Raw genomic sequence first — 10,988 nt, 5'->3', positions numbered from 1 at the left:
ATGCTAATCTTCAATAGCCATGATACTTGAAATTGTATAAATAGAAGTCATTTTAAAAATAGGAGAAAGTATTTCATCAAAATCAATGCCCTTTTCTATGCAAATCCTTTTACCACTAACCTAGCCTTAAATATTTTCTTACTTCTATCATCTTGTGTCACTCTATAAGCCCATTTACCTATAGGCAACTTGCATAAATCTGAAGTCTAATTTTCAGCAAGGAATCCAGTTCTTCTTTCATTGTAGATGCCTACTAAATCTTTGTATCATCTCCACAGCTTCATCATAACATTTAGGTTCACCAACATCTGTTAATAAAATAGAATACAAAGAGGGAGAACATATTTTTGGAGGTCTGGTTAGCCTTTTTGACTGTCTAACATTCACTGGTGTGTGTGGTATTTGTTGTTGCAGAGGATGAGGGATTGCTGGAACATCATCTTTTGGAGTATCATCAAGCAATACATAATCATTTTCTTTCTTCTCATGTTGCTGCAACACATCTATGTACAACACTTTCTCATTGAATATGACACCCCTACTTCTTACAATTTTACAATTTTCAAAATCCAAAAGCCTATAACCAAATTCATCAATTTCATATCCAACAAATACACATTTCTTTCATTTTTCTTCTAGCTTGGTTCAATTTTCAAAATCTATATGTGCAGATACTTCACAACCAAAGGTTCTAAGAAAAGAATAGTTGACCTTCTTACCAATCCATGATTCTTATGGAATACCACAAGCCAAAGGAGTAGAGGGACCTCTATTGATCAAGTATATAATAATATTGACAACCACTATACACATGTTTAAGGGTATCCCATCATGCAACCTCATACTCCTTGCACACTCCATTATTGTCATATTCATGCATTCAACCACTCCATTTTCTTTTGGAGTCCTTGAAACAATTTTCTGTCTATGAATACCATTAGTGGAACAATAATCTTGAATTTTTTTTGCAATACTCACCACCATTATTCTAGATCAAGGACATTTTTTATTTTTACCAACCTCATTCTCAACCAAGTATTTCCATTTATTAAAAGTTACAAATACATCATATTTTTGTCTAAGGAAATAAATCCATACTTTTCTAATTGAATTATCAATGAATGCAACATAATAATGAGAGCCACCAAGGGAAGATACTTGAGCTGTTCACCATACATCTGTGTGCACAAGCTCTAATTTCTCAATTTTCTTTTCCTTCTCACTCTTCACAAAACATACTCTCTTTTATTTTCTATACACACACATTTCACAGAAATCCATATTGACACATTTCAAACATGGTAAAAATTTCTTTGAATGAAGTAATTTCATACCTTTCTCACTCATGTTCCCAAGTCTATTGTGTCATAGCGTTGTTTCAAAATCTACAGCAACTGTTTATTCTCCCTGCTCAACTATGACAACTGTTCATGAATATTCTTTTTTTGAAACAATTAAAGTAGAAGGAACAGTATGACCTATGTAGAGATATAAGGTGCCCACTTTCACACCTTTTGCTACTACAAGGGAATTGAAACCTAATTTTTATCATTAAAAGTAATTGTGCAACCCTCATCACCTAGTTGCCCTGTTGAAATTAAATTCTTGTTCGGCCTTGGAACATGTCTTACCTCTTGTGTAGTAGCCAATGATTCAGACCATTTTGCAACTTAATCTTAATTTTCTCCTTTCCAATAATCTAACATGGTTCATTATTATTATTATCTAGTGATTACAATCTGCAATCCCTTACTACTCAATATTGCCACAAGAAGCTACAATATCATCATACATTATGAAATCCCTAACCCTAAGACATTTTATATAAGCTTTTTCTCACTTACAAAATTAGGGCTAGAACAAGTCATCCAATAGGAAAATAACAACTAATACCTTTTACAATTGTACAGTCATTTTTGTCTTCAAGGGCATTGCGCTTAAAAATTCCCATGGGGGCATTGTCCCTCGACCCCACCCTGTACTACAATAGAGAGCATACCTGGAGCATTTCCCCTTAACCCCATCTTGGGGCGTTGCCCCCAAACCCATGTAGAAATACTTTGGGGGAAACTGTGCCAAATAAACCTCTAAGTCTGATTAGGCTCCACATCACAACATAAGATTCATTGGGAAATGTAACTTATTGTTTATGATTCCAAGGCAAAATGGAGGCCAATGAAATAAAAGAAAGGAAAAGAAAGGAACATGAAGAGTTAAGGATGATTCTAGATTGTTGATTTTGATATATGGCATATTCAGGATTATTTCTAAATCCTAATTAGGTTAAGGATCAAAAGATGCAAAATATTCGTATTTAATGACCTACAAGGAATAGTTTAAAGGTTGTTGATGAAGTTGTTGTTTCTATTATTGAAGTTATGAGAGGGATGTGCTAATGGATTGAGAAGTTAGTTCTACTGTAGAGAAGTGATTTTAGGCATCATAAGAAAGGATTTGTTAGACTAGTCACTAGAGGTGATAAATCATTAAACAAAATAGAGATCTAAACAACAAAGTAAGTTGCAAATAGATAGATTAGTTTACTAATATTTTCTAATCATTGTAGCAGATAAATTCTTTAACAGGGTAGACTTAAGAGTCTAGTAGTAAATCTCTTAACAGAGTACACACATTGTATTGTGTTGTGAATCCTTGAAAAAGTTAGATCCTAGTAGATCTTATTTATTACTCCTGATAGAGTATGCCACTAGAATTGATGAATCATTTTAGCTCCAACAAGGAAACCTCTTACTACAGTAGTAAAGGATTTGTGGGTACCATCCTCATTTTATTTATCCCTCTAACCAAGTGTTTTCACATGACCAAAATCTCTATGTTATGAGATATTCCTTTATGATTTATTTTTGCGTGCATATGTTGAAGTAGATTAGTTACATTTACTTGCATTTCAGTATTGAAGTAGTGTATGTGCATGTTTATCGAGTGAGTAAAATAACAAATCATATTGGAAAGAGTATAAAAGTTTTACAGGATATTGATTCACCCTCCCCCCACCCCCCTCAACATTTTGGCTTTCCTACATAATCCAACAACTTTATCCTTAGCCACAATCTCTTGAGCCTCAACCTCTTTCTTTTCTTTTGATGCAGGAGCATCCTCGGTTGGCTAGCAATCAACATGATTGACCTTAGAGTTGGAGGACTCAGTCAAAGAATGAAGTGTGACTCAGTCTATACTAAGTTGGTTTGGTTGTTGTGTTGACCAAGTGACTCAGTTAATGAAGATGTTTGGTAATGTTTATGGTACTTGACATACATTCTAATCTCGGTTCATTCTATAGGGCTCGGTTATGCTTGGTTGCAGTGTTGACTAAGTAGCTCGGTCAATGAAGGGGCTTGATTGCTTCTTGGGACTTGGCACATACTGGTGCTTAGTCAATGACGGAGCTTGGTTATGTCTGATGGAATGCAGACACTCGGCATGGTTTTCTCTGACACTCAATTTGTTCTTGGTCTCTTTGGTAAACCATACCTAATGATGAAGTGTAGGAGTGAACTTTGAAGGGCTAGTAGCTAAGGCTTGGTAAATCAGGAGATTTCTTGATGGGCTTGCGAGCACAAGTTGATATTTCCTTGGGGTTTTCTACTAGAGTGTGAATCTAGACTAGTTGGGATTAGTGTGGAGTTGGATGTTTAGGGATCTTGCATAAATATTTTTGTAATTGTTTTTATATTTGGCCCTAACCCCAAAGGCCTTACAACCAGGCATATTGTATGTAAACAATTGATTTATGAATAAAGTGTTTGATTTGGTATTAGATCTTGCATTGTTGTTGTGTTTTTGCTGTGTGGTTATTTGCATGGATCTAGATTACCTCCAATAGGGGTACCCTCAGATCTTCGCCACATCATCTTTTAGTCATCTTTTTTGTATCATTTCTATTTATTTACCTTTTGTGAGAATTTATTCACCCAATGACCTATCTTTTCATAGACATAGAAAGAAAATGTTACTATTTCAAACTCAATAGGCCAATCTCACTTCCCTAGTTTATAAATGATCTCAACGAATAATAAGAGTTATAAAATGCTCCACACAAACATAAATTTGGGCATAAAGTGGTCTAGATTTAGAGGTTTTCAGTAGGTTGATGGACGAGTTCCCAAAAAGAGCTAGCCAAACCCTTAAGTACATCCTCATTTTAGAGTTCCAATGAGATTCTAGGAAGTCTAACTCAAACATAGGCATACACAAAGATGTTGTGCCATTCAAGTCCAAGCTAGGAGCCTATTTTTGTAGGGCCAAAGATGACCTCCCAATCACCCACGAACCTCTACATAAAACATTAGACAAGTATTCATCATAGGAAAAGGAAAATGAGGTGTAGCCTTTTGGCATAGAAGCAATATCCATTTGGCCTTTCTAAAGCCATTTCTTGTTAGTTTAAAATCTCACACCATATCAATATTGGGTCCAAGGTACCCATAAGTTTGCCAACCAAGAATAGGATCATAGAGGAAATACAATGATCTATAGAAGGATCAAGAATGAAAACGACAAACTTATTAGTGGCTAGATAAGAAATATTAGTAACTTCCAAGAAAATGAATTTTCCACTAGGTTTAATGACAAATAAAAATGACCATGGACAAGAAGATGACATTTCCTTGGTGTCTTTCAAATTATCTCCAATACCATATTGTGCTTTTCCAGCTAGTTATTTGGGCACCACACCCCCTTGTAGGACCCCATTCTTGAATTCCTTAGAGTCCTTCTTATGTTCTATTGACTTGCCTCAATTCTATCCTACCCAGAGCACTATAACTCAGTTGTAGAAACTCTGCGATGTCCATCATTGCTATTTTTTTCTGCCTTTGCACCCAATCCACATTGTTTTTTATAGCTCAACTTCCAAAACTTATTAAAATTTTTTTTACATGATAAATAAATGTCAATATACTAAGGAAACTAGGTCATTAGAAAGAAAGAGGAAGATGAAGATTGACTTGTGAATTCTTCATTATAATTTTCATTCTCATTCAACATTAATTATATTACATGATGAAATATAATAACTCAAGTTAATGTTTCTCCTCTTATACAACTCATTTATTTAAACATGTAAATAGATCTCTAAACATCTTAATGGTGGGACAAGTAAAGTTATTGTTGGCGAGAGATTAATTTCAAATGAAGAAGAGTAGTTGTGGTGTTCTCTTGAAGCATCAATCAATTAAAAAACTCTACAAACACCCCAAGGCTTGAATATTTATAATCTTTTCTAAATAAGGATGTGTTTCTTCCTATGACAACATCATGTTTGAAAACACCATGCACTCAATGTATCTAATGTATCTATGTAAAAGCATATGAGTACATGACTTCAATAATTACCAATGCAAACAAAACAAAGAACATAAAAAATATTTTTGAATTTACTCATTGAATAATTTACTTTCTTTCTTCAGCTATCTAGATCACTCATTGCACATAATTACATTCTCTTTTAAACGTATAATTACATCCTATAATAAAATTAAAATCTCTTAGATCACTACCAAATGTTTATATATTTACATCATACTCTATTACAAAAATATATTATTTTCTCTAACCTTTTAATTTCACCGTAATAAAACTAAAAATACATCATCATCAAACCCTCTATTTACAATCTGCCAACAAGTGTTATTAGACTTTAATAAAGTCAAAATCTTTTAGTACACTTATTCCAATTACAATTCATTTTGATACATAATATTCATCTTCCCATAATATTGAAACCCATTTAAATTACAGTTCTCAAAATTCAAATCACACTTTACACAACCATGTGCCCTCCCAAAACTTTAACTAGACTTTAGTAAAATCAAAAACTTTTTTTCACACCTATTCTGGTTGCAATTCATACTCTAGACATAACCATGCCTCCGAAAGCTTTAATAACTAGACCTTAAAAAAACCAAAACCTTATTCTCACACCAAATCCAGTTACAATATTCTTCCCTGTTGTATATATGGATTCATCAGAAACAACTCGGGATGAATCCAGATGGATGAGAGAAGAGATCCTTTGTTTCATTCGGATAAGTAGCTTCTAAACAAAGTCAAGAATTTTCTTTAAAATGTAAAGCCTTCTTATGAGGAAAAGCTGTGCAGTAAGACAACATTCGAGCAGTACAATTATATGAAAACGATTCTTATATTCTTCTCCCACACGTGCCCAGAATATTTTCAAAATCACTTTCCTAATCAATGCACCTTTGTAGTTAGCAATCTTACCTGCTAAGCTTGGGCTTTCCTGATTTCTTGTTGTTGAAGTCAATCATATTGAAACCCAAATGCTATATATAATATTGGACCGGTGGGAAACAATTGTTTATTTTTCATGCAGGCAGCAAGAGCAATCTATTATGGAGAAACCTCTACATTCAAGAACCACCATTGATGAATTACAAAGGCTCGTAGAAAGAGCAGAGCTTGCTGAGGTAAACTTCACCTTCTATTGGGTACTTTTTTTTCTTTAAAAAAAATATTTTTAGAACCATTCTAATTAGAATCTATCAAAAACTGTAGGGTATTCATTCTTCTAAAATCTTCCTCAGATACAATCCAGGCCTCCTCCTTTATGATGTCTGAACCACACAGTCAGGCTGGATCCCTTAATATTTCAATGTTTAATGTTTATTCAATTCTGTGAGTTTATCTATTGGGAGTTGGTTATGCTTTCAATGCATTATAATGGCAGAATGATGATGAGTTGGATTAGTATGCAAACCAAATGCTAACCACAACATAATACATGCAACTTATAGTTTAGGACTGTGTATTGGTAAACTTTTATTTGGAATGATAATTTGAACTCTTAATTCTTCCCTCACCTTAAAAAATTTATAGAAAGAAAGGTGAATTTCTATGTAAATGGGCCAAACAAAAATGATGAAATGTAATCATTATAGAAACGAGTTTACGGAACTTGATAGAAGTGGGATTTCCTTAATTCTTAATCTTAAAGATAAATCGTATGCTTTTTGAATTGCTATTTAATATCACACTCCATTAACAAAAAAAGAGAGTGAAGATTTGAATACCTCATCCTCTTTCCTGACACGTGGTCCTCGTTTAGAGCTCTGATTCTGTCCTCGCATTCGTAACACCAAAAGCTGCAGACTAGAATTTCAACTCACCCGCTCTGACATTAGAGATGCGTCATGTGACGTCTGCCAGCACTTCCAATCCTTAACTCAAATCCATCCAGTATTTTTTCGTACTTCACGATCCCGATCAGGATATTTTTATTGTGAGAATTGTCCTTTTTCTAAATTAATCAACTCTGAACTGCACTCTTATCGTCATTGCCAAACAGTAAAAAAGCTGTCCGACAGTTGTAATCCATATCTGTTTCCATTCAGTAGAGACATTTCCCTTTCCTATGATTAATGATTTTCATGAATGCATAGCCGCTACAAAGCACGTCGATGATCGATCCAGCGATCGGAATTTTAGACCTCGGAAATGCAAATTTCTCCTTCATTTGAAAAGAAAAGATCTTAAATATGGCAGAAACATTAAATGATTGACACTAGTAAAGATCGGGCAAGATTCTTTCTTTATCTTTAGGAGAGAGGACCCAGTACTTAAACGCGTTTCAATAGTTGTCAGTGGAGTTGTACACTTGATACCTACACTTGTTGACTTAGTGTTCAGCTGTATTGGTACAACGTCGTCAAAAAAAATTGAGTGTAGGTATCACTGAACAACTCCATTCACAACTATTGAAACGCGTTCAAGTACTGAATCTCCCCTAATTACTTTTCAAATATGAAAGACACGCCTGTGCAAATATTTCTCGATAATAGCAAATGAAACGCAGCCATTTACAGTAAATGAGCGCACGGAAGAAAATATTTGCGCCGACGCTTCAAATGTCGGGTATTAAATGCCCGCTGAAAAGGGGAATGATCATAAAAATTTACCCTAATTCACCCGAATAAAGAGTTAGGGCAAATTCCTTTCGATTTAGGGTTCCGACTTCATATTGTTTGTCGGAGAAGCTTTGGAGCTGCTGGGCGGTGAAATCCCCTTTAATTGTCCCGGGTGCGAAAGTTCCTTACATCGTTCAACGATGGCTTATTATGATGAATCAGCGCTGTTCCATGTAAGTTTTCTTTCTCTTGGTTATGGTATGAACTGTATGCTTTAAGAGATGCCTTTAATTGTATTGTACAGTTCTGATTGTAGTCTTGTGGAGTCTTGAGAATTCTGTTGCGATTGTGATTGACAAAGAGGGAAGTGCCGTTTTCTGATGGTTTTTGTGGCCAGTTTCTACAAACTGTAATCTTGAGTTTTGCGCAACTGAGATTTTCAGAGTTCATTTAGTCCAATGTTTTTGGTTGATAAAATGAAATAGAGAATAAATGAATAATAGTTAAAGTAGGTGTCTGTTCAAAAGTGTGTGGGAATCTTTATCAGTTTGTTTTATAAATCTTAAAATGATTGATATGATTTTATATATGCAAATGTTAATAAATCTGAGAATGAATGATGTGACTTTATATGAGTCATTTGAGCAAGACGGTGTGGTGTTTAAGCTAGTTACGATATTAGGTTATAAAAAATATGAGTTTAAACGATATATTTTAAATATTATTTGTTTAGGTGGTTCATGTGAAACTACAGTGACTGTGATTTCAAATACTAAAATGCCTTGTAGTATTTTTACACTGTTGAATTGCCACTCCTCTGTTTTAAGACCCTTCACGGAATTTAAGTTTTATAAGAAAAAGGCTGAAAATGGAACAGAAATTATCTTTGATTGAAAAATATCTGAAAAAAGATTTTGTAATATTTTTCCATTAGCATTCCTCTCTGTTCATAATAGATCGTAGAATATTATCCAAAATATTAATAGAATCTTGAAAATGGATTCCGAAGTACCATCCAAAACTTAATTAAAAAACTCTTCATCCTGATTATGGTTCTCGAGTGCCAATGAAAATTAATTGAAGAATTCACTAGAGCGCCATTGAAAACTTAATTAAAGAATTCACACACAACGTATACACATTATGAAGATGGATTCTGGTGGCCATCCAAAACTTGATTAATATTCTGACACACAACATGTCCTTACTCTGCTGATGGATTCCAATGGTCATCCAGAACTTATTAGAAAAAAATCACACAATTATTCCTCATTTTAATGACGGAGTGCCATCCAAAACTTGATGAAAAAGTTCTTCGAGAGTTTTCTGCCACAAACTTTTAAATTAAACCTAATAATACGCAGTGAGAAATATCAAATCTTTAGTTGTTATTATCATTTTGAAATTAATCTGGATAAAAGATTCAAGTTGGTATAATTTTCTTATTAATGCGTAAGATACCTTCAGTTCACACTTGTTTGAGGGGGATAATTGATTGGGCAGTCCAATTTCTGCACATAACCTCCTAAGTTTGTCTGTGTTTCAATGGCACCAATTTGGTGATACTAACTGTAACTTGCATACTTCATCTTTTTAGCGTGATTCTGCTCATGTCTATATTAACAGGAGACAGAGTTGTTTATCCTTTGTTGGCAGAGGCAACCCAGAGTGGAGAGGACGCTAATGCATTACTCTAGCTTGCAAAGCATTCTCTTAGTTGGAGAAGGCAATTTCTCATTTTCTTCAACTTTGGCTACTGCATTCAAATCTGCAAGAAACATTGTAGCCACCTCACTTGACAGCAAAGGTACCAATCAAAATTTGAAAAACAAATAAATAAAAATTGTGCTCTATTCTCTTCTTGGCAATCTTCTGCCCTCCCAATATTTATATTTGACTTTTCTTTTAATTGTTGTCAAATCAGAGAGAGTGTTGAGTGTTTATGATACAGCTTGTATTTCAATTCAGAACTTGCAATGTCGTGGAGCAAAGTTGATGTACGAGGTGGATACAACCAGATTGCACCAAACTGGAAAATTAAGGACGAGAAGGTTTGACAGGATTGTTTTTAATCTACCTCATGCGGGGTATTTTGCTGGTGGGGAATGTAGTAAAGAAGCAATCAGGAAGAACAATGAGTTGGTAAGCATGTTCTTTAGAAGTGCTACCACGCTGTTGAGGTTTGATGGAGAAATCCATGTTACAATCAAGGTTGGACCGTCTTACAGGAAATGGGATATAGAAAGGGAGGCAGAAAAGTATGGTCTACATCTGGAGGAGGTGGCTAGTTTTCAGAAAACAGATTATCCAGGTTATATGAATAAAAGGGGAAGTGGACCAAAGATCAACAGGACCTTCCGTCTTGGAGAATGTGAAACTTACATGTTCTCGCTTGTCTGAATTGCATGTTCTGGGTTGTATGCCATGCTCCCTTTGTTATCATGCAAAGGCAGAGACTGATTTTTTCTATGTTGACTTCAATCATAACATGGATTGCTATCAAGGGTTTCGGGATTTGTAAATTCAAATCTTGCGAGTCTTAACGTTCTAGAATTTGTAAATTGATTAAGCAATATTTTTAGGTCATTTTTGTGTATCTTTGTGATTGCAAAATGAATTGGCATGACATTAAACAATCAATAGGATCTGTGAGGAAAACCTTACTAGCAGAAAGGGGCATTACAATAGTTGTAAGTAATATACGATTGACAAATTAAAATATATATGATTAAGTATGACATGAATTACACTATTGTTTAGCTCAGTCAATTAAAGAAGTACCAAATTTATGTAGAAAGTATCTTCAAATAGGAGGATGAGAAGAGTTTGACATGTAAATGTGTATTTATTTTACCATAAAATGTTAACGCTCACAATTAAATGAATCATCTTCAAACAAAGAATCATTTATCATATTATGATAAAGCACAAAGATTGTAGTTGCTATTAAATACATCATCAATAGGAGCTACCAAGTTTAGAAAAGTATAACATTCGTACTTCACATGACTAAGATCTTTAAGGAAAGAGAAAACAAGGGCTAAATGGCTGAAAATTGCACCAGATGTGACCGTTTTGGAAATTAATTAATTAATTTAGAAG

The 10,988-nt window shown here is 34.3% G+C and overlaps 1 protein-coding gene across 1 annotated transcript; it reads left to right on the top strand.

The window, feature by feature from the left end:
- Positions 1-6,355: 6,355 nt before the first annotated feature.
- LOC149580191 (uncharacterized protein At4g26485-like) lies at positions 6,356-10,482 on the top strand. The gene is made up of 3 exons (XM_089813097.1): positions 6,356-6,449; positions 9,543-9,693; positions 9,811-10,482. The coding sequence occupies exons 1-3, from the start codon at positions 6,375-6,377 to the stop codon at positions 10,284-10,286; spliced, it is 702 nt and encodes a 233-aa protein (XP_089669223.1). The 5' UTR covers positions 6,356-6,374; the 3' UTR covers positions 10,287-10,482.
- The last annotated feature ends 506 nt before the right edge of the window (positions 10,483-10,988 follow it).

This window comes from Cupressus sempervirens, chromosome 1 (assembly GCF_028749045.1).
Source record: "Cupressus sempervirens isolate cs-2001-9-10 chromosome 1, ASM2874904v1, whole genome shotgun sequence".
Classification (NCBI taxonomy): Eukaryota; Viridiplantae; Streptophyta; class Pinopsida; order Cupressales; family Cupressaceae; genus Cupressus; species Cupressus sempervirens.
This window is presented reverse-complemented; position numbering and strand designations above follow the sequence as displayed.